Source organism: Neofelis nebulosa, chromosome 3 (genome assembly GCF_028018385.1).
Source record: "Neofelis nebulosa isolate mNeoNeb1 chromosome 3, mNeoNeb1.pri, whole genome shotgun sequence".
Lineage (NCBI taxonomy): Eukaryota > Metazoa > Chordata > Mammalia > Carnivora > Felidae > Neofelis > Neofelis nebulosa.
The window spans coordinates 191,066,923-191,091,371 of NC_080784.1; the positions used below are offsets into that span (position 1 = coordinate 191,066,923).

Sequence of the window (24,449 nt, forward strand, 5' to 3'; positions counted from 1 at the left end):
CGATATAATGGTTCTTATATCGATCCATTTAAGACAATGACTGACATCTAAAATAAAGTCTTGGGGCACCTGGGTGGTTCAGTTAGCTGAGCATCTGACTTCGGCTCAGGTCATGATCTCGTGGTTTGCGAGTTTGAGCCCGGCATCGGGCTCCGTGCTGACAGCTCGGAGCCCGGAGCCTGCTTCGGATTCTGTGTCTCCCTCTCTCTCTGAACCTCCCCTGCTTGCACTCTCTGTCTCTCTCTGTCTCTCAAAAGTAAACATTAAAAAATAATATTAAAAATAAATAAATAAAATGAGGGGCACCAGGGTGGCTCAGTTGGTTGAGCATCCGACTTCAGCTCAGGTCATGATCTCACTGTTTGTGAGTTTGAGCCCCACATCTGGCTCTCTGCTGACAGCCCAGAGCCTGGAGCCTGCTTCAGATTCTGTGTCTCCCTCTCTCTCTCTGGCCCTCCCCCACTAGCACTCTGTCTCTCTCTCAAAAATGAATAAACATTAAAATAAAATAAAATAAAATGAAGCCTTTTAAACCAAAAAAAAATCATAGAAAAACAATTTAATGTATACTTATTTTCCCCTAATTTCATCAGATTTCATTTACTAAAATAAACAAAATCCATTTCCATCAATGTTGAAGATTAACCAGACGCCTGAAAAGAGGCACTCAATGTACAAACTTATTCCCACATACCGTGTTCCAACAGCACATTAAATAACGCAGAATTTGGAAAATAAATTTTTACTACATTAAATGTTTTATAACATAACATCATGCAATTAAACGGAACATATTTTCTGGTGTAACAATATGTAAGACTACTCCCTTTTAAAACATTAGTGTATTTTAATAATGTTACATAAAGTAGAAACACCAAGATTTGAACATTTAATTCAACCAGACAAAATAATTACTAAGCAATTTATGGGAGAGCAGATGGCCACAGTGTTATTGATGGCTTTCTCTATAATGATGGAGAAGGAGTACCTTTCATCAGAGGTCACATTTTAGTAGGGCCTGAGCAAGGTCAGAAACATTTGGATAAATGCCAGAAAATTAGTAAGAGCAGAAGGAAGACTTGGGATCAATTTCAAGTTGAAGGTGAGGGAAAGAAAAAGATGAGGAGGAACTCCAGGTTTACGACGCCTCTCAATGACAGTAGGAATGTGACAGGGACACAGGTTTGGGTGAAGCAAAGAAAATAAGCTGTATTTCGGACATTCTAAATTTATGATCCCAATAGCTAGCACTATTTGGTATGTGTTGTTCTAAATATTTTTCATGTATCAAGCATAAAATTCTTACTACAATCCCACAAAATGGAACCATGATCCACTACACCCATTTACCAGGTGAGTGAGGCCCAGAGAGCTTATGCAATTTACCCGTGGCACACAGTTAATAGATGGCAGTGCTGGGGCTTGAATCAAGGCAGACTATCTTCAGAGCACCTGTCCCTTTCTATTTAATTTTAGTTTGAGTGGTAACGGCATTCAAAAGGCTCAAAAATCAAAATGATGTGAAGTGGTGTTCATACACAAATCTCTTGCTTCCATCCCACTCTTTGCTCTCTATTCCTAGTTTCTCTCTCCTTTTAAAAAAAATATTTACTTATTTATTTTGAGAAAGAGTGAGAGAGTGCACATGTGTGAGCACAGGGAAGGGGCAGAGAGAGAGAGAGAGAGAGAGAGAGAGAGAGAGAGAGAGGGAATCCCAAGTAGGCTCCTTGCTCAGCACAGAGCCGATGTGGGGCTCTATTCCACAACCTTGGGATCATGGCCTGAACTGAAACTAAGAGTTGGATGTTCAACTGACTGAACCACCCAGGCACCCCATTCTGGTTTTTCATTATGCAAATGCATGGACATAAAAATACATGTATTTATTTACCCACCTTTGACACTCTTCTGCCTTCTTTTCTTTTGAACAGAGCACCGCACCTTGAAAATCTTTCTGTGTCCTACATAGAAAACCTCCTCCTTCCCTTTCCACCTCCCTTTTAAACAGTACATTCCATTGTACAGACTAGAAAAGGGCTGTTTCCTAACTTTTGCTTTTATAATCAATGATGCAGTGCAGTACCTGTGCACATATCGTGTCTGTATCTTCAAGTATATCTGTGGCACAAATTCCCAGAACTGGGATTTCATAGGTTAGAGAGTAAATGTATTTGTAATCTGGATACATATTTTCAATTGCCCTCTATGGATATGGTAAACAATCTGTACTTCTAGTGTTAATGGATAAGGATAGAGAATACACTTTCAACTCCCCTGCTATACTCCAGAAATAGACACCAGAAAAATGTTCCTGTATTGCTACATGTAGATGAGAATGAAGACAATGTGAGTGAGGAGTGAGGACAGAGCTAAGTTTGGGATTTAATACTCAGAGTGACTTTATGGGGTACGTGCTGTATCATTATTTATAGCTATGATTTATGAGACACAGAAACATTAAGTATCTGCTCCAAGTTTCTCCCCCAGTAATTGGTCAAGCCTAGATCTGAACACACATCTTAGTGCCAGGATTTTTACTTGTCAAAACTAAAATCTCCTAGCGTGCTGAAATAATTCAACTGTTCTCTATAGTTTCTATTTCACAGAAGCATTTATTTTCTATTCCATACTGAAGTATTAATATATTCATACACATATAATATACACATATCAATATCAATCATCAACCAATCAACCAATCAATCATCTCTCTATCTGAATTCTAGGTAATTGTTGCTTTTCTTTTACCTAAAAGTAATGTGATGACTTTTCTTATACTTAAAAATAATGTGATGATTTTCTTAATTTTTGTGCCATAAATCAAAAACCAAGAGTTAAATGAAAACTGTTTTCCCTGGACCTTACAATAGATGTCCCCATTAGATGATCTGCAAACAGAGAAGTAAACTTCCTGTTCATAAAGAAAAGCATATTATGTGATATTATTCTTTTTTGTAAACATCATATGGTATGCTCTATTGTTTGTCAGGCAACGATGGTAAGAACATAAACTGAAGATAAGCTCTTTATGGTAACTTCTCATTTTGATATAACCACATGGGTTTCTACAACTTATCTAGAAGTATTTTAAGTATATTTTATGTGAATACTAGCTTTAATAAACCAACTTCAAGAACCTTTACTATGGTTTCTGAGAGTGCTGTGCTCTTTCACTGCATAAAATAAAAGAGAAAAGTAAAAAACAAAAATGAACCACAAAACCAACATTCTGAAACTTTTTTTACAGGCTCAAACAAATTGAGGCTATATAATTTGAGGCCTAGCGATATCTAAAATGTTGGCATTAATTCATCACCATTTGGACATGAAATTCATACTCCATTTGGAAACCAATAATGATGTGTTTGTTTCCATGCTCTAAATATTCCCAAGTGGGTCAGCTCACCACTAAGAGGACTTCCTGAATTCCATTCATGGCCTACAATTGTCACCTACTTTCTCGGGACTGTTATAAAGGATCGGGATAGGACGTGAAGGGTTTTGAAGCACATCGATACACACATCAATAATATAGAGGCCAGGGGTGCCAGTTGGTTAAGCATCTGACTCTTGATTTTGGCTCAGGTCATGATTTTACGGTTTGTGAGATCAAGCCCCGCATCAGGCTGGGTGCTGACAGTGCAGACCCTGCTTGGGATTCCCTATCTCTCTCTCTCTCTCTCTCTCTCTCTCTCTCTCCTGCTTGCAATCCCTCTCTCTCTTAAAATAAATACATAAATATATTAAAAAAAAAGGTAATATAGAGGCCAGTATCTCCAGCTTTATGTCCCAATCAATGCCCCCAAAATGTGTTGTCAGTATTTGGCTTACAGATGCTTTTTGTTCACCACATATAGTATTTTTTTAAAAATATGAATCTATACTTAAAGGATGGAATACTTGGGGCGCCTGGGTGGCTCGGTCGGTTGGGCGTCCGACTTCGGCTCAGGTCATGATCTCACGGTCCGTGGGTTCGAGCCCCACATCAGGCTCTGTGCTGACTGCTCAGAGTCTGGAGCCTGTTTCAGATTCTGTGTCTCCCTCTCTCTCTGCCCCTCCCTGTTCATGCTCTGTCTCTCTCTGTCTCAAAAATAAATAAACGTTAAAAAAAATTAATAAAAAAAAGGATGGAATACTTATATTAAAACATCCAGATTTATGCCTTTCCTTGAAAACTCAGGAGTTGTGGTAAAACTGGGGCCCACATTTTCCCATGGCAGCATTTAGGGAGAGTTGGGTAGATGCAGTCTGGCCTTGTTTTGACAAAGGTTTGCTTTTAGCTCACTCCTGTCACAGACACTTCTATTACACTGCCAACATCAAGGCTATTTATCATGGAAGTACTAATATAATTTTAAAAAGTTTGATTTTTTCAAGAGTAAAATGATGAGAACACAGTTTTCTCTTGCAGCTGGCCTGATTAGTTCATTTAAGTTACCTGCCTGAAAAACCCTGACTGCATATGACTTTGTGACCTCACTCTAATTGGTGGCAGTTATTTCTATGATAGTGAATTAGTGTTGAGATCCAGCAGAGGTTAATCTTATGCAAAAAGCACGTTTCCAGCAAAATTTATGCCCCATGAATACCACTCCTTTTGTATCTTCAAAATATCATCATTATCATTGTTATTAGGAAACTTCCAAAATAAATAACATTACTGGTCACATATTATATGTGTCCCTTGGCTTATTATGTGTAATCTCCCTAAGACCAAGGGTGTTGTTCCTTAAAGCTTGGATCACGGCCTGGCACACAGTAGGTGCTCAGTAAGTACTGCTGAATGAAAGGTAATGTTAAATTCCTCACTGTGTTGGGTATCTTGCAGTTTCTTTTCTAGAGCTACTCTCCACCTGTATTCACTCTGCTCTGGGGTCTGGGAGACTCATGTGCAAACTACATTACTGTGATCAGTGGGTTCCTTTTTGTCCGGAATTTGATTTTGCCAAAGGGGAGCACAGGCAGGGGGCTGTTGGGCAGGAGAAGGATGGCTGGGTATTTAAAAGTCCTGGTTCCTCCTCCAAGGACTGACTGCATCCCTTTGTTGAAGGTCGCATCTCCTGCCAAGGCAGTCCTTGCCACGAGTCCCTTTCTGAGCGTGGATTTCCAAGAGTGCTGCCTCCACTTACCCCTTCAGGCATATGGGCAGTAGCTGTATCCCTCGTTACTGGTCCTACGCTACTGTACTATTCCTACCAATCTTTGTAAAAAGTCCCTTTAAGAATCTCTCCTCCATTATCCAACTTGAGTATGGCACCTGTTCCTGCCGGGCCCCTAAATAAGACACCGATCATAAGCCTGCTGTGGCCAAATTACTCCCTCCCCTCACCATTACAGAAAAATAGAGGAGAAACGGCTCTTCTCTCAGTAACCAAGAGATGCTCACCTGTAAATGGCAGAAGCTGGGTGGGAGCCGGTGTCGTAGCTGGCACGAACCCGTCCCCGATACAGTTCGACGGCAATATGGTCCTTGTCGCCTTTATACAGGAGGATTCCACTGTCTTCGTCTGTGGCAATCTAGTAGGAAGTAACCCTGACATTAGGACGCACCGTCACCCACACGTACTTCATCAAAAAGCAGACTGCTTAGTGAAGAGTTTTTACTATAGCTTATTTTTTCCTTATAGCTATGAGAAAACAGTAGCGCGCGCTGACAGGACGACTTGAAAGGTGACCCGTTCCTAAATTACTTCGATGCAAATAGATTCATAAAGAATTAAAAAAACCAACAACACAGTAACAGACACTTCAGTAAACACCACTGGGTGTGCCTAAAACATTCTCTGCTGGAGATCTTCACTTACCTGTTCTTTTCACTCCTGTTCCAGGTTGTCTTTATGGCATATATGAAATGTAACTGCACTGAGTGAGACTGATTTTTATATTCCACATAAAAAAACATTCTTCACAGTTATGGCATGAACAGTGGGAGATCTCTGTTTTTATCCTGCTTTCTAGCCTTTGTGGGCTTTTGAGGACCAAGTCAGTAAAAATTAGGATTTATACCTGAAACCCACTAGGTTCTTCTTGTAACAATCTGGTATGGCAAATGCTGGAAGACAGGGAGACAGGCTTTCTACGGAAGGCCCGTCTGCCTTCCTGAGTCCCATTCCTCATGATGGTTAAGGACACTCACTCATGACACTCATGACACTCACTTGGAGTGTCAAGGTAACCTGAATAAGGAGTGACGCCTATGTTAATCGGCTAAGGTCATCTGAACTCAAAATATATTAAAATATTTTTCCTACCAGATAAAATAAACATGTAGTCCCAGCTTGCCCCTGCGTGTCCTGAATTCATAACTCCTAATCTAGTCTCACCTCCTTCGTGCAGGTCCGAATGACTTGCTTAAGGGGACACAGTGACTTGGTGAAAAGTCTTAAAATAAGATCAGTTTGTTAATTTCATGTCGCTTCTTAAAGTTTCCGGGGGAAGAGTTAAAAGACAACGGCTGAATATTTTGTCAAGGTGTCTTGTCTCACCGGTGTTCTCCTCACCTGCAGAATTCCTAACAGCACCCTCCCCACCCCTCTGGCACCATCTCACAGGGCACAGAGCCTGAACTCTGAGTCATAAAAAAAAAAAAATGAATAAAAATACCTTTACCAGAGCACAAACCATATATTTTGTTGCACCCTATGTGTTTCACAATCAAGTAGTGAATAAAAATACCTGGTTCCCATTTAGTTTTGAAAAATACAAATGTTATAGAGAAGAATAACTGAAGATTTTCATACAAAGAACATTTTCTGTCACTGTGTTGTGCAGTCGATAACTGTCTCTTTAGGAAATAGTATCACTCACAAACTACCAGAGGTTTATGATTTAGTTAAATGTGGTTTAGGATGAAATCAGCCCTTGCTGGTGGGGGATGTCTTACCTGCAGAGTGATGTTCGTTTGTGGACGGACCTTGGCTGAAGGAATTTGAAGATAAGACTCTTTGTTTACAAAATTCACACTAACCAACTTTTCACACTTCTCTCCCTGGTAGCCTGGCAAACACTGGCATATTGGCTCATTTATCCTGATGATGCACTGGGCACCATTCTGGCAATCAAAATTATCACAGGGGCTGGTACGAGGGAGGACCATGGGTGGAGAAAATTCGCAGAACAAGCCACTAAAGGAAACAGAAAGAACACATTGCTTTTAGTTGCGTGTGAATTGCATGAGAATTGCGGTCTTTCTGTAAGACTTCGCTCTACCACAAATCTCTATTTCTACTTTTACCTGTAGCCTTCGGGGCAGATGCACGTATAGCCATTCACGGCATCTGTGCAGTGGGCTCCGTTTTTGCATTTGTTATCTTGGCAGTCATCAAAGTCAATGTCGCAGTGCTCGCCTATGTATCCTGGTGTGCAGTCACATCTGTTTGAACAAGTAGGTAAACAGTTTCAAACTGAACTGAGCCAAGGTAAGCAAAACAGTTGCATTTCATCTAGGAAAAAAGGGCTCTATCTTTAGAAAACATAGTACACCTAGAACTAAGGTAGCAGTGTTTGTCAACTAAACTTCAATGAAAGTACATTAAAACTAAAACGAAACACTCAAAACTTATATAGAACAGGCTCATCGAGCCCCCAAATTAATAGATCCCTAGAAAACAGTTATTCCATGTTTTCTCCCTGGGATCTGTCAGAATGGTGATAATTAGTAAGCATCCATGAACCAAATGAGGATGCAAATGTGCAGGTGTCCCTCCTTCCTTCTCTCCTCCCCCCATCTTGTTTGCTTTCTTCAGTCCCTCCCCTCTCCTCCATCTTCCCATCTTCTCCCTCCTTCTCCCCTCCATCCCCTCTCCCCTCCCTCCCTCCACCCTGACTATTTTTGCTTAGAGTGTCCTCTATTTTCATTTGCTCTAACTCCTTTGAACAGTTGAGACAATGGAAGTGCTATGTTATAAAATTTACCAAAAATATTAAGCACATTTTAAAATAATTAACATTTTTGTTTCCTAATAGAGAATGGATGTATTGGGGAGGCTGGGTGGCTTAGTCGGTTAAGGGTCTAACTCTTGGTTTCAGCTGTGGTCATGATCTCACAGCTCCTTGAGATCGAGCCCCATGTCGGGCTCTGTGCTGATGGTGCAGAGTCTGCTTGGGATTCTCTCTCTGTCTCTGTCTCTCTCTCTGCCACTACCCTGCTCGTGCTCTCATTCTCTCTCTATATATCTCCATCTCTATCTCTATCTCTATCTCTATCTCTATCTCTATCTCTATCTCTATCTACAAATAGATATAGATATAATTTAAATAAAAGAAAAAAAAAGAATGGATGTATTGGAATCAAATAGTATTTTATGAAAAAAAAAAAAGTCAGCATTGGAAACCTTAATTCATAATGAATCCAGACAATCATTATGGCAGAGGTTGGCTGACCTAGTGGAGCAGGACAGGGAAACTGATTAAAAAAAATAAAATCCAGGGGCCAATTCCATGGATAGCTTTCACCTTGTTTGTTCACTCTGGTGGCCCTGGGGAAGGATGGGTCTCAGATGCACTGATGAAGAACCATCATGCGTACACGTGGTGTTCTCTGAGCACTTCCTAGGTGCTACGCCCTGTTCTAACCACTTTGCATATGTGGATTCGCGGAATCCTTCTCCATGATCCTGTGACAGCAGTATCACCACTACCTCACATGACAGGTGAGAAAGCTAACAGACAAACTGGTTAAGGGATTTACCCAAGGGCACTCGACTTGTAACTGCCACAGCCAAGGTACTAAACCCAAGCAATCTGACAAGAGAGCCTGGATTTCTCACCACTGAAGGATGAAATACTTTATCGTTGCCTGTGGAGAAAGTAGCATGGCGTGTGCAGTGCTTTTCAATCTGTGCTTTGAGGGGCGAAAAGGGACCCCTGAAGGGAAGGAGGCTATTGGCAGTTTCCTGTTTCCCTCCCCTCTCCCCTCTCCCCCAACACTCTCTTGTTGTGATTTATTAGTTTCACACATTGGGCTTCCATGAGTATTTCTGTTTTGGGTTTAAGAGAGGGCTCACTGACTTTAAAAAACAAATAAACCAGGAAACTATGGCTTATTTAGCTTTATAGAATTCTGATGTTGCAGTTAGAACTGGGTTTGTAGTCTGGCGTCATCCTTACATGTACACGATCTTGACTAACTTACTTAAGCTTCCTAAGTGTTCATGTCTTCATCTGTAACATACACAGTACAAAATAATTTCCACCTCGCAGGTTTGTTAAAAGCTTAAATAAAACCATTATGCTTAAATAAAAACACTATAAAAGAATCACTATGGTGTTTAATACATAATGCATGATCAATAAATGGCAAGTATTTAAAAAATAATTCTATTAAGTCTTAATAATTCTATAAAAGTCTTTGTGGTTTACTGTTTACTAATGTTCCAGTTTTTGATTTTAAAGCCATTAGGATTTAAATGAATGAGGATAATTAAAAATGCCCAAGTGAATGTGGACATTACTGAACACTGAGGGTTTTCTCTGAAAATGCAAAATCAGGATTTAAGAGTTACTGGAGGGCTGATGAATTAAAATAAATGGGGGTATATACCCTCTAAGGAGAACAAACTTTCAGCTCCGCATGTACAAATTAGGAAAATAAAATGAGCTCACTGAGGAAGCATGCTTGCTCTAGAGCCAGTGGTTTTAATGCTAAATCCTAACAAAGCAAAGTAAACAACAAGTCTGAAGTTAAATGGATCCTAAGTGGCCATATACATTCTCAAATAGATGGACAAAGTCTGAGAAGAGAGCTTCCATCAATGTTAATGTGAGCAGAGCCGCTGAAATGCCAGGCATTAAAAGAAAGAAGAAATGCTTTGAAACACTCTGAATTATTTATCTGAGAAAAGAAATCAAAGTAGAAGATAAGAGAACCACACATTCACCACCAGTGGCTAAGAGCTGTTTCATATTCTCTTCTCTACAAATACTATTTTTCAAGCCCATTAGAACTTGGAGTCATGTTATGACCAACATTTTTTTTTTGTCTTTCTTTTGCTCCTCAGATCAAATTTCAAAACAAAAGAAAATATTTAATTAAGAATTCCTTAAGGTTTGTATTATCAATAAAACCTATCACATTCCCTCAACTCTATTATCTGCCAAGGAGTGAGGAAGAAAGCAAAGACTATAAAATATACTGTTTAAGAGTCTCATGCTCTACCGACTGAGCTAGCCGGGTGCCCTAAAATATACTGTTTAGAAGCCCAAAAGCTGACTAAGGAAGATGCATGCTTGAAAATACTGCTTATGGCATATGATGGTCTAAAAATATCTCAAAGCAATTTAGGAGATTTATGAGGTATATAATAAAGCAAGAAAAGTAAAACCAGCTGTTAGCTTAGTAGTAAGAAAATGAATTTGAAGTTAACAGTACAGTTTGTCCAAACAACATTTGTCAATAGAGATTTTCTTTAGCACTTCGTGTCCTTTTGGTTTCTAAGCCCATTTTCTTTTTGCAAGTCCCTTCGTGACAATGTGCAATTATTTTTTTTCCAATATATGAAGTTTATTGTCAAATTGGTTTCCATACAACACCCAGTGCTCATCCCAAAAGGTGCCCTCCTCAATACCCATCACCCACCCTCCCCTCCCTCCCACCCCCCCCTGCAATTATTTATAATATGGGAGTGATTGCACACACTGTGACGTCACCTGCTTTCTGCTAAACTACATACAGCCATAAAACAAGCTCACAAATTACTGCTGAAAACAATAGGTTCCCAAATCAGCTAACCCATGATGCAGGAGGATGCACTTCTGAGAGTGTAATTTAATCGATAGTAATAGAAGATACTGAATTAAGGAGTAGTCTTTTAAAGACAAACTCCCTCATTTTTTAGTGGTTTCCATTAAGTCTCGCTAACACTTTATCTTACAATCACAATGCACAAAGCCCTGTGAAACCTGTGTGGCAGATAAACAGTTCTAGAAAACCACTTCCCTGACTGGTGAATTTCTCTGAGAAAGGATATTTGTTATGTAAGTGGTGGATTTTCAATTCGCCAAATTTAACTGCGGGCAGATCAAAGGCATTAGGAGTTAAAGTAACTGACATACAGTACTTGGGTGAACAAAATGCAATGAAGCATTTTGTATCAGTAAAGATTTCAAGAAGACGTCCGTTTTTTTGCATGGGATTGTAAACTAAAATATAATGAAAAGTAGAATTCAAAGATATTATTTTCTTTTTCAACAAGGTATCAAATGGAGTCAGCAGGTGCTGTAACTAAAACTGTGTTTGTATATTCTAAAATTTTAGGGGTACCTGGCTGGCTCAGTTGGGTAGAGCATGTGACTCCTGATCTCAGGGTTGTGAGTTCAAGCCCCAAGTCGGGCATGAAGCTTACTTAAAAAAATAAAAAAAAAAGTATTCAAGGAAACTGGCGTCTCAATTGGTTGAGCATCTGACTCTTTAAAAAAAATTTTTTTAATGTGTGTTTATTTTTGACATAGAGAGAAAGGCAGCATGAACAGGGCAGGGGCAGAAAGAGAGGGAGACACAGATTCCAAAGCAGGCTCCAGGCTCTGAGCTGTCAGCACAGAGCCAGACGTGGGGCTTGAACCCACGAACCATGAGATCGTGACCTGAACTGAAGTCAGATGCTCAACCAACTGAGCCACCCAGGCACCCCGAGAGTCCAACTCTTGATTTTGGCTCAGGTCATGGATCCCAGGGTTGTGGGACTGAGCCCCATGTTGGGCTTTGCATTGAGTGTGGAGCCTGCTTAAGATTCCCTCTTTCCCTCCCTCTGCCCCCTCCCCTGCTTACTCTCTTTCTCTCTATAATAAATAATAATAATAATAATAATAATAATAATAATAAAGTTTTGAACAAATTGAGTAAAAAATATTCTGTAACTAAAACGAGCATAAACATTTTATTCAGATTGATTTTTGAAAGGCAGGGGTTCTGGAGATACTGACCCTATCTCCCATTCAACTCAGAATGTCTGATAATGTGTGGACAAGTATCAAACTGTTAGAAATCCAGCTCACCTCCCATCTTCTCTTACAAAATTGTCCCCGAACTGAGTAATTTTTAATTCTTTGAATCCTATGGCAATTAAGCTTGAGTCATTTCACTGAGAAGAGAAAGTATGTGAATGTGAGTAGCTATAAAACACTATATAACGGGGTTGTCTGTATGGCTCAGTCAGTTAAGTGTCTGGCTCTCGACTTTGGCTCAGATCATGATCTCATGGTTCATGAGTTTGAGTCCCACATTGGGCTCTATGCTCACAGTGCGGAGCCTGCTTGGGATTCTCTCTCTCCCCCTGTCCCTGCCTTTCTCCCCTGGCTCACTCTCTCCCTCTCTCTCAAAATAAATAAACTTAAAAAAAACGCTATATAACATAACATGGGCACCCTGTCCCATGGCAGGTACCCAATACATAGTGGGCAAAAGAACAAATAATTCTATTTGTTGATTGTCTGATGTAAGCACGGCTCAACTCTTGAACCCAGCTCATTCCTGAGCATTCAGCGTATCTTCTATAACAAACCATCTGTAATGTTAATCAACTACAAAACTTCTTAGAGGTAACCTATATTTGAAAAATCATCCAACTGGGAAATGTAAGACCTAGCTCCCACCTCTGCCAATGAATAACCTTGAGATCTTTGGACAGCCACCAACCTGTCTGGGCCATGGTTTCCTCATGTTTAAAATGAATTCCGACCAGATGATCTCTAAACCACTGTCAGCTCTAAGAAGAGAACCTTACTATTGATAGGCCCTTAAACTATTTCAGGATTGTAGCAAAGAAATAATTTAATCTGATACCGAACATATTTCAGGAAGATTACTGAGGAGGAAAAAGCAGCAATTTTGAAGTTCTGAGTTCACTTGAGGGAGCCCTCTATCTACAGTGACTGTATGCTTTATCATCCCACAAAAGGCAAATGTAAGGTGAAAGAGGGGCTATTAATAACTATGCTAAGACAACAGGCGTAAACTGGAACTGTCCCAGGGCAACCTAGGACATAAGGTTCCCTCCATCTTCCTCACCTCGGAGAGTTAAGAATTGTTACAGACCAAAGAAACTTCAGTTACATTAAAGTCCCTATTTACCACCAACTTACATTCAGATAATAAAGTGCCTAGTAGATACTACAAATTTATTTGTCCTTCAATAGTTTTAAGTTTTGTTTATTTTGAGAGAGAGAGAGAGAGAGAGAGAGCGTGTGAGCACAAGTGGGGGAGGGACAAAGAGAAAATCCGAAGCAAGCTCTGTGCCATGAGTGTGCAGCCCAATGTAGGGCTTGAACTCAGGAACTGTGAGACCATGACCTGAGCTGAAATCAAGACTCAAGACACTTAACCGACTGAGCCACCCAGGTGCCCCTTACGTGGCCTTCAAATACATTTAAGTAAACACAGTCAAAGGCTCATTTATTTCATACGTGACTTCCCAGGAAGAGCCATGGAACGAAAGGAAATGCTGTCTTTCATTTTCTTTAGCGTACTAAAAAAAAAAAAAAAGTCCATGTTGTATATCAGCATTTATAAAAATCCCACTGACACTGGAGAGTATGTCCCTTTCATCCCCAGCAAAGGTGTGAAGCAAGGTCCTGAAAGGAAGGTGAAGAAACAGGTTCCTGAAGAACCCCTCCCCACCCACCCCACTGGGAGCCCCGAGGCAGCCTCTGACTTACTTGAATCCCTTTGGCATCAGGATGCACTTGGAGTCATGCTGGCAGGGGTTCAGGTCCTGGGCACAGAAGTCCAGCTTCTCCTCACACAACTCGCCTGTTAACATGGCAAACGGTGTTAGTTCACAGACAAAGGTTAACAGGCTTCCCGCCAGCAGGCTGTCAGGGGCCTCAGAGGTTAGCACAGCTTGTGACTGGGGAAAAAATAAATCACAAGATACGGAAGCAGAAGATCCAAAGGGCTGGTTATGCTGCTACACAGTCAGGATTTGGGATACCACAACTATTGTGATTTGTAACTAATAATATGAGCCCCTTTAGAACACACTGTTGGAATGAGAAAAAGGAAATCTGAATGCTTTTCATTTTCTGTTGTTTCATTTGTTTTAATTTGGACTTTTTAGGGGCGCCTGGGTGGCTCAGTCGGTTAAGCATCCAACCTCGGCTCAGGTCATGATCTCATGGTTCCTGAGTTCCAGCCCCGCGTCGGCTTTGTGCTGACAGCTCAGAGTCTGGAACCTGCTTCAGATTCTGTGTCTCCCTTTCTCTCTGCTCCTCCCCCACTCATGCTCTATCTGTCTGTCTCTCAAAAGTGAATAAACGTTAAACAAATTAATTTGGACTTTTTACTGAGGTATAGCATATACCCAAAGAATAAATGAATAGCTAACAAATATTCACATACTGAACCCACTAACGTAACCAGCATCCACAACCAGAAACATACCATTTACCAGCATCCCAGAGACCTGACCCCAAGGCGAGTAACCACTGTCCTAACAGGACCAAACATGAGTTGTGCTTGTTTCTGAATGTGACATAAATAGACTCATTTGGTATGTACCCCTTTATGTCTGGCCCGTTCTGTGGTTTTATGTTTGGAAAACTAATCCTCATATCTTCATAGTCTCCAAGGTCTCATAAAGTCTGGAAGAAAAAGATGTTGTTTCTCTCTTATGACTTAATTGCAACGGCTAATAGACTACTCCTTAGTTATATCCACTAAGAAAAAAGCAAAAGGAGAACCAATCTGGACAGAGTATCAGTTAACTCATAAAGAACAAATTTTATCAATAAATGAGAACTAAAAGCATAACCATGCAGATTCTAGACACTTTATGGTGAATTGCATACCTGCGAATCTCTTAAGAAATTTCTTCAGATATAAATAATATGGTCGTATCTTATTTTCAGATATATTTGGCTAAATAATGATTTTTGGTGAGACTTTCCCAATCACTGTGGGAGATAATAAATAACTAGGAAGATACAAAATTTAAAAGTCATCTCCTTTTCTACCTTACCTCTAAATCACTTTTTAATTGTGTTATATGCGATAAGTGACACATCCAGACAGCTGTTCATTTCCAAGAAACTATTAGAACTTTCATTCATTCAAAGTGTGTGGATTTAAACAGCACTGTTTAAAAACCAGGAGTTTACACACATTCCTTTGTTATAAGACTATCCTTTTAAGGAAAAACTTTGCTAACTGGTAGAAAGAGTTGCTTAGCAACTCAATGTAGCATATTCAAGAATCTGTATCCATGATGCAAATATATAAATGTAGTCAGTTATTATGTCAATTTGGTGTATGATAAGTTAGTTTTTTTTTCTGTCTCTTAAAATGAACTAATTACATTGAAAGTCTCATAGATTTCTTCTTTGTAAGAAAGTTGTCTGTGTCTCTAGATTTGTGATACAAAAAGTTTTTAACAACATATAAATGATGAGCCACTTTTAAACAGGGTTTATATAAAGCTTTTCACTTTCAGTTAGTATTATTTTAAGTAATACATCTTGATGGAATTTATTCATTATAATTTATCAGCCTACCATGAGAAAATAATTTTGAATTTTCCAATCAAACCTATTTGGTTGGATACAGGTTGTTTATAGTAATCTATAGACAAGGTAGGTTGTAGTAACTGATGATAGAGAGGGACCATATGAGATATATATAATAAGTATATATTGTATATTGACCATAAAATATATATTATATATATATATTGTTTTCCACTCAATACTCAGTAAGAAATTGCTTTAAAAATTATAAAAGGGGAAATGTTTGATTTCTTAGTCACTTAGATCCACTCCAACCCAGCTCAATCCAATCTAATCAAGCTGACTTATACCACACACAGTTCATAAGGATTTACAAAGAGAAATTCATCTCTTAAGAGAAGAAATTAGAGTTGACCCTTTCTCCTCCACCAGGTGTTTCTTCATAAACTTGATGTGGAAAGGAAGAAGAAAGGAGATGGTTGTAAGACACTGTTGGCTAAACAGACTGGCCATTCTCTAACAGCTTTAAGGCAAAACATGCTAATTTGAACGTGAAAAGCTATACCGATATGAAGTGTTCCTTAATTTGCAAGGAATCTATCTTCTAAGAACAGCACAGCAGCAATATTAATCATTGCTAAACTTGTGTATGATAGTTCTTTGTGACCAATACATAACTACACATTTGATTCTGGTGAAGATGGGCTGATTATTTCAAAAAGGATCGGTCTCCCTTTAAGTGTCACCAAATATTACAATACTAACAAATATTATATTCCATTACTCACTTTTAAAGCCAAATTTTGCAACCTATACTCTTGTCTCCTGTGTCTATTTATGATTTTATGAATTTATCTCAGCTCCAGGTCTGGGGTAATGGTGTTTCCTTTTGTTTTAATAACTTTAATAAGTTCTGTTGTCAATTTTTCCATCCATTATATGTCCCCTCTTTATGAGTTTGTTAGCTATCTACAATTTTTATATTTCATGTTTGCCTGTGCCTGTCTTATGGCACATCTACTGTATGAATTTACTTATTGACTTAATAAATATTTATACAGTGTTTACTGCTGTGTGCCAGACAGTTTCAAACACTGTATAAATATGGAGTTGCTTAATGTTCCTGACAACCATTTAATAAGGAAAGGGCACAGGGCTGTATGGTTTTGGATGTGCTGGATATTACTGGTGTTTACCTCATTTCCTTTCTTTGACTGTAAGAGCACTGAGAGCAGTATTCTTGGCATATTTGCCTTCCTATCTATAAAGTATGATGTTATGACACACTAAAATAATAGTTATTGAAAAAAGATACATGCTTTTTTAAGATAAGAGTGCTATCTTGTTGACCTATATTCAACTTGGACTTCAATTTAGCATTTAGACAATTTTCTGTTCAATGGGTAATAATTAGTCACCCATAATTAATAATAAGTACTTATGACTTTCCTTTAAGCATTACTTTAACTTTCCTCTGGCCAAATATTAAATGTTTTCATTGGACTATTTATTTTTTTCAAATTATATTGGATTCTGCTGTGTTGGAGTGAAGGTAGTTTTAAAGTTCAAATACTGTCCCACAGAGGTGAAACTCAAGAACTGAGCATAAGATGGGAATTGTAGCAAGATCCATAGACAAATGTACAAGTTTAGATCTACTTCTCAACAAGTAAAGAAAAGTTGGACATTTGAAAGCTGCATTCGTTTTCCAGGAAGAACAGAAATAAAATGCACTAACATTAGTTCACTCATATGCTTTTAGTTACTATTGAAAATTTCTCCTAAAACTTATAGTATTGAGTGAACATTATGCCTGCCCTTCCTCCCTTCCTCCCTTCCTTCCCTTCCTTCCTTCTTTCCTTGTCTTTCTTTCTTTCTTCCTTTCTTTCTTTCTTTCTTTCTTTTCTTTCTTTCTTTCTCTTTCTTTCTTTCTTTCTTTCTTTTCTTTCTTTCCCTGTATTTGCTTCTCCTTCTTTCTTTCTTTTTCTTTCTTTCCCTGTACTTCCTTCACTCTTTCTTTCCATGTCTTTCTCTTTTTCTTTCTTTCTTTCTTTCTTTCTTTCTTTCTTTCTTTCTTTCTTTCTTTCTTTCCCTGTATTTCCTTCTCTCTTTCTTTCTCTTTTTTCTTTCCCTGTATTTCTTTTCTTTCTTTTCTTTCTTTCTTTCTTTCTTTCTTTCTTTCTTTCTTTCTTTCTTTCTTTCTTTCTTTCTTTCTTTTTCTTTCTTCCTTTCCTTTCCTTTCCTTTCCTTTCCTTTCCTTTCCTTTCCTTTCCTTTCCTTTCCTTTCCCTTCCTTCTTTCTTTCTATGTGTAACCAGAGCTAGTACCAAATTAGTGAAAAAATCAGGGAAAAATAATGGAAGATAAGGCAACTGTATTTGCTTTTTTGATGCTCCAGGGCCTGCCTGATATAATATCATCAATGGCTACCTTTCCTCCTGAGATGATAAAATATGAGGTGATAAGGAAAGGTGGAAACATTCTTTATTGTACTACACATAGTTAATGTTATAATCTGTTATCCTGTAAGCGGGTCTTTGTGTTTTTAACATGGAAGTAGGAAAGATATGTCAGATCACTGGGGTGGTTAAGGGCAATGTAGTTGCATACTGGTTAAATCTCAGTACCCATGAACCCCTCAAGATACAGGGGCCTAGACAAACATTGACTCCATAATTTGGCTCCAATCCACTCTGCTAAATCCTAGGAAATCCTATTTTTTATTTGCTTTCAGGTATGTACCCTTAAAAGTCCCAAGTGACAAAGCAATGGCGTGGAACAAAATGGTTGCCTGGCATTTATGATTTCACTTCTAATCAGATGAGTAAATTAAATTGCCTTATGCTTGCAATTTTAGGCTTTGTGTGTGTGTGAGAGAGAAAGAGAATTAAAAAAAAATGTTTTTAATGTTTATTCTTGAGAGAGAGAGCGAGAGAGAGAGAGAGAGGGACAGCCCGAGCAGGGAAGGAGCAGAGAGAGAGGGAGACACAGAATCCGAAACAGGCTCTAGGCTTTGAGCTGTCAGTACAGAGCCTGATGCGGGGCTTGAACTCACAAACCACAAGATCATGACCTGAGCCAAAGTCAGACGCTTTATCTGTTGAGCCACCCAGGTGCCCTGAGAGAGAGAGAATTTAAAAAGGGATGTGTGTGGATGTGTGTGTGTGTGTGTGTGTGTGTGTGTGTGTGTCCATGTGATATCTACGTTTTGGAGAAGAAGTGGAGAATGGTCATCCAGGAAACCTATCATTATTTCTTCAGAGAAACAGAGGTTAGTGAATGAAGTGCTATAACTTGTGAAAAAAAAAACACTGTATCTAAGGGGCGCCTGGGTGGCTCAGTAGGTTGAGTGTCCGACTTCAGCTCAGGTCATGATCTCGCAGTCTGTGGGTTCAAGCCCCGCGTCGGACTCTGGGCTGACAGCTCAGTGCCTGGAGCTTGCTTTGGATTCTGTGTCTCCCTCTCTCTCTGCCCCTCCCCTGCTCATGCTCTGTCTCTCTCTCTCTCTCTCTCTCTGTCAAAAATAAATAAACATTAAAAAAAATTAAAAAAAAAATACTGTATCTCGTAAACAGGTGTCTTTTTCGTAAGAAGATGACATCTAGTTCTTGGATTGCTTCTTCCTGATTGTGTCTATCAGGTCCGTGTGGGGGACAGTGGGGTTGCAAATGGCCAGGTTCTACAGCTCCACTAGTATGAGCTGCAAGGGATCAAGGCAGGAGTGATGCCCACTCCCCTCAAAGCCCACTCTCGAGGAGGAAATATAATCACTACTTACTGAACACCTGTACATGTGGTTTTTCTGAGGAATTTGATGTAGTGGTAATGTGACCATATATCCTGGCTTACTTAGGACAGTCCTGGTTGATACCCGTTGTCTCAAGGTAATTACCAATAGTGTCCCCATGCACTCACACCGATGACTTCATTTGAATGATAAATGTTATGGTCACCTTGTAGTGGAACACTAGAAGCAAGATCATCAGAATTGATGCTCTGTTTGGAGTGAGCGGTGAGCCAGCATAAAGAGATACCGGGGAGTAAGTACTCTTAATGGGTGAGATGAAATTTGGGTCGCTGAGTTATTGCTTGGAATGGCCCTCCACAACTTACTCAGTATAAGACAGTGGTCTGGCTGCAGGAAAGTGAACTATTTTATTGTTCTGGGCCCCAATTCTTCATTGGTAAAATGATCTTCTGGAATTGAAATTGTGCAAGGTCAACTGTGGCTCTAAAACAATCTCACACACACACACAAAGGAAAATGCTTCTACAAAGATGGATAATGCAGGTAGCAAGTTAGCTGCTCAAAACATATTGCATTCAGTGGTGAAAACAAAGTGTCAGTATGTGCTCTGAGCCCTCTGAGGTTGTGATTTCGTGATCTTATTGAAATGAGGCAGAAATCTCAATGCACTTTGATGGTTGTTATGGGAAAGGGTACCTGCAGTCAGCCTTGCCCCCTGCTTCATTTTAGATCTATGAATGTAGCTGATTTTAATGTTCCTTCCTTCTTGAACACCAGGGGCCCTTCCTTTTATCTTCATTTATACTTCTGGCATCTTTGTATAGAGACCGGTGTTAAGGGGCGCCTGGGTGGCTCAGTCGGTTAAGCATCCGGCTTCAGCTCAGGTGGTGATCTCATGGTTCGTGAGTTTGAGCCCCGCGTTGGCTCTGTGAAGACAGCTCAGAGCCTGAAGCCTACTTTGGATTCTGTGTTTCCCTCTCTCTGCCCTCTCCTGGTTGCACTGTCTCTGTCTCTGTCTCTCTCTCTCTCAAAATTCAACATTAAAAAAAAAAAAAATAAATAAAAAAAGAAATGCCTGTGCTATAGGAGTAAAAGGGTGAACTATTACAATAGCAACAAAATTATATTCCTATTCTCATGGAGATTATACACGAGAGGAAGAGGAGAGAGATGTTAGTCAATAATTTCAAAGTAGTTATAAGATTGCTGGTGTGATAAAGGCCAAGTGGAAGATGTCATGGTGCTTTAGGAGGGGGACTGACCATGTGGGAAGTGTTTTTAAAGAATTTACACTGGGAGGGGAGAGTGAAGAGCAGGGGAGAGGCTCTGTGTAGGAGGCTGTATTCATGGAAAATCTCAGCTCTGAAAGAGTGGGAGTGAATCTGGGAAAACAAGGCACCAGAAGAGGTCACAGAGGCCGGCAGGGGCCATGTGGTAGAACGTGCAGTGGGTACCACTGAAGGCTTTTTAAGTTGGAGGATGGCCAGATGATACCTGCACTTTAAAAAGAACATTCTGGTTCCAGTGAAGGATGGACCACAAAAGGGCAGAAAAAAATGGACATGATGGATGATTCAACTTGCACTTAGGTGGCAGTAGATGAGATGGATGGCCTGGAGAGATGTTTGGGAAGCAGAATTTATGAGAATTCGTGATGGATTGGATGTGAATAGGGGAGAGAGAGGGAGTCATCTCAGACTTCTAGGTTTCCGGTATGTATATATTTGGAAGTACTTTTCAGTGACATAGAGAACACTTGAAATGACCAGGTTTTCTGGGGCAAAATCAGGAGTTTAAAATACAGTGATGTGGTGTTATGGGTTAATTTGTGTCCCCTCTCTCTGTCTCCTAAAAAAGATATGTTGGAATACTCCGGTAGCTCAGAATGTGATCTTATTTAGAGATAGGATCTTTGCAGAGATAATGAAATTAAAATGAAATCATTAGGGTGGGCCCTAATCCATTATGGCTGATGTTCTTATAAGAAAGAAACATATGGCATAGAGGAAAGATTGAAGAGACACAGGGAGAAGATGACCCCACAGGCCAAGGAGAAAGGCCCACATGGATTGTTCCCTCAGAACAGTCAAAAGGAACCAACCCTGCAGACACCTTAATTTCAGATTTTTAGCCTCCAGAACCATGAGTCACTAAATTTCTGTTGTTTAAGCCACCCACTATGTGGTACTTTGTTACAGCAGTAACAGCAAACCAATATAGGTGGTAAATGCTAAATTATTAGAGAATTATAGTGGGGATAAAACTTTCAATTTATGCTATATTTCATTTTTTATTTTTGACTCCTATCTTTTTGCATTCCTATTTCATTTCATGTGGCTGTCCTCTCCTTGTCCTAAAATTTTCTTTTAGGTCTCTGAGATTCTCTAACAGATTCTGGAATAAGTGATGCACAAGGAGAGGGAGGAACCCATGACCATGACCTCTGCACTGCAAAAGAGTCAAGGTCCAGCAGAGCACAGCAGAGTAGGTGGGCTCCACACTTGCTGCGGGGCTGGAAGTCTCCCTGCAAAGCACTGTGTCTGGGTGAATTTGGACCAGTTCCTTGGGCCTCTCTCCAAGGGGAACTGGTGTTAACAGTTAGGGTCTCGCTAACAGGGAAGGCTGCCCAGATGGTAATGAAGATTCTCCTCCTTTTAGGGTATCAAAGGTGACAAGGGCCAAGGGAATCCCAAACTACTGTGTTTGTAGAGAGGGAGAAAAGTGAGTCCAATGTCTTATTTCATCAACTTTACAACGAATTGGGAGATGGGCTTGAACTTTGAATGAAAGCAACAACTAATAATAACTACCAAGTATCTATATTATTATTACTTAAAAATAATAATCAATAATAATAATTTATTAAATTATGTCAAAGACATCAAAGCTCATGATAAGTGGAGGATGCCTGTGTTGAATCTTGTCACTAATCATAATTTACATTTCCCCCACACGTTCAAATTTCTTAAATATGCCTTTTCTTAAAAAATACTGGTTTAACTCAGGACACTGTTGAAAAATTTTATCCATAGTGATTCTTTGGCAAATCAATGAATAATGAAGATACTATATATTTCGTGGGAGTTAACATTAATGTTTCCTGAAACTAATAAGAATAGTGTAAAAGGAAATCAACTACTAATAATTGGATTAGTTTACATGTACCCTGGTGTGAGAATTTCTTATTTGACCAAAATACAAAGCTGCTTTAGTTTAATAATTTTCATAATAAAATGTTGAGAAGAAATATTTTGAGATAGAACCACAAAATGATTCAAGGACATGCATGATAATGCATGATAAAGTCCTTACTCTGGAGAAGTTACAGTCTGGAAAAATTACAGAAGAAAAAAAGACTCCTAATTTTCCAGTATTCCTTGGGTTTCATTTAGTGACTAAAATATGGACAGCATACTGGGGGCACCTGGGTGGCTCATTTGGTTACACATCTGACTCTTGATTTTGGCTCAGGTCATGATCTCATGGTTCTGGTTGGTGGGATCAAACCCTATGTCAGGCTCTGTGGAGAGCCTGATTGTTTCTCTCCCTCCCTCTCTGCCCCTTCCCTGCTTGTGCATTCTCTCTCAAAAATAGATATTTTTTCAAAAAAATGACTTAAAAAATATGGACAGCATCCTGGCTTAGAAACTGGATTAAAAACTTTACTACATAGTCCCCAATTCATTAGTACCCCTGATGGGATTTTTCGTCTTGGTAAAGTAAACTAAGAAGACATTTTTGAAGAGTTATCGGGGTGGGAGGGGTAGGGGGTACAATTAGTTGACGTCTGCCTGCCAAGAAATCTGGGCAGCAGCAGGTGTCACCTAGGCTTGTTCAGACCTCAAGGACCGCTGAGCAGAAACAAGGTTGGTTATTTGGTCCCTGGATTAGGATTTCTGAAATTTTTCAACTTCAACTCACTCTACTTAAAATATTCATCTGTTTAAAAAAAATTGTTTTTTTTTTAACGTTTATTCATCTTTTAGAGACAGAGAGAGACAGAGCATGAGCAGGGAAGGGGCAGAGAAATGGGGACAGAGAAATGGGCAGAGAATCTGAAGCAGGCTCCAGGTTCCTAGCTGCCAGCACAGAGCCTGACGCAGGGCTTGAACTCACGAACTATGAGATCATGACCTGAGCAGAAGTCAGACACGCAACCAACTGAGCCACCCAGATGCCCCCAAACTATTCATCTGTTTTAGGGGCACCTGGATGGCTCAGTTGGTTGAGCATCTGACTCTTGATTTCAGCTCAGGTCATGATCTCAGTTTTGTGGGTTTGGGCCCAGGGTCAGGCTATGCACTGGCAGCATGGAGCCTGCTTGAAATTCTCCCTCTCTCTCTACCCTTCCCCTGCTCGCACTCTCTCTTTCTCAAAATAAATAAATAAACTTCAAAAAACATTTCCGTTTTATACCAATAAAGCAATAGGAAAAAGTACATTTGAATTATTAAGTATCTCATTTCTATTTTCAAAAGTTAAATTATAGGTTATAAATGCAGGTTGAGGATGTCTACAAGAAAAACAGTTTTAGATATGGGTACACAGCATTGCTGGAACACTTAACCGTTGCTAGTTTTTTGCTAACATAATCAGATTTAGTTTCTTTTTTCTCTGAGACAGAAAAAACAATCTCAGAGTCCGTTCTGGGAATCCTGGGTGTATGAAGGGGGAGAGGAGGGTTCTGGGGCTGAAACTGCAGGCTGTTCTTGTTCCTATTTATAAATTCTTACGAAACGAGTTTTTTTTTTTTTTTAAATGCAAAAGGATCATTAATATTGACAATAATAGCAAAGGAACTTATGACAGCAATCTGAATAACTGAACCAGAATTCTGGTGTTAAACTTAATCTGTTATGACACTCTCACATATACTTGTGACAGGGGAGGAAATCTAGTTGAATTCCTTATAGAATCCCCAGGACACAGAGTTTTGGGGGGTCAAGCGCATCATTGTTCAAATATTTGCATTTTGAGTTCTTGCTTGGCTCAGGAAAATCCTGAATGATTGGTAACCATTTTATCTTATTTGAACTGGTGCAGCAAGGGAAGGTATCCAAAACAGTAACCTGCAAGTTGCCTGGCACAAACTAGATGCTCGATGGCTGCCGAAAAATGTGAAAGATGGCACTTATTTGATTGCTTTTCAAGGGAAAAAAAACTTTAATTTTTTTTAATGTTTATTTTTGAAAGAGAGAGAGACACACAGAGACAGAGTGAGAATGGGGGAGGGGCAGAGAGGGAGAGGCAGAAACAGAATCTGAAAC

General features: G+C 39.5%; 1 protein-coding gene across 9 annotated transcripts in view; it reads right to left on the bottom strand.

Annotated features, from left to right (window-relative positions):
- SLIT2 (slit guidance ligand 2) overlaps positions 1 to 24,449 on the bottom strand; it is a 374,128-nt gene that overhangs the window by 16,512 nt on the left and 333,167 nt on the right. For all 9 annotated transcript variants that reach the window (XM_058722984.1, XM_058722986.1, XM_058722982.1 and 6 more), the window contains 4 exons: positions 13,651 to 13,744; positions 7,235 to 7,372; positions 6,884 to 7,124; positions 5,387 to 5,517 (listed from right to left, as the gene is read on the bottom strand). In XM_058722984.1, coding sequence (XP_058578967.1) covers positions 5,387 to 5,517; positions 6,884 to 7,124; positions 7,235 to 7,372; positions 13,651 to 13,744 — 604 coding nt within the window. The remainder of the gene's footprint in view (positions 1 to 5,386; positions 5,518 to 6,883; positions 7,125 to 7,234; positions 7,373 to 13,650; positions 13,745 to 24,449) is intronic.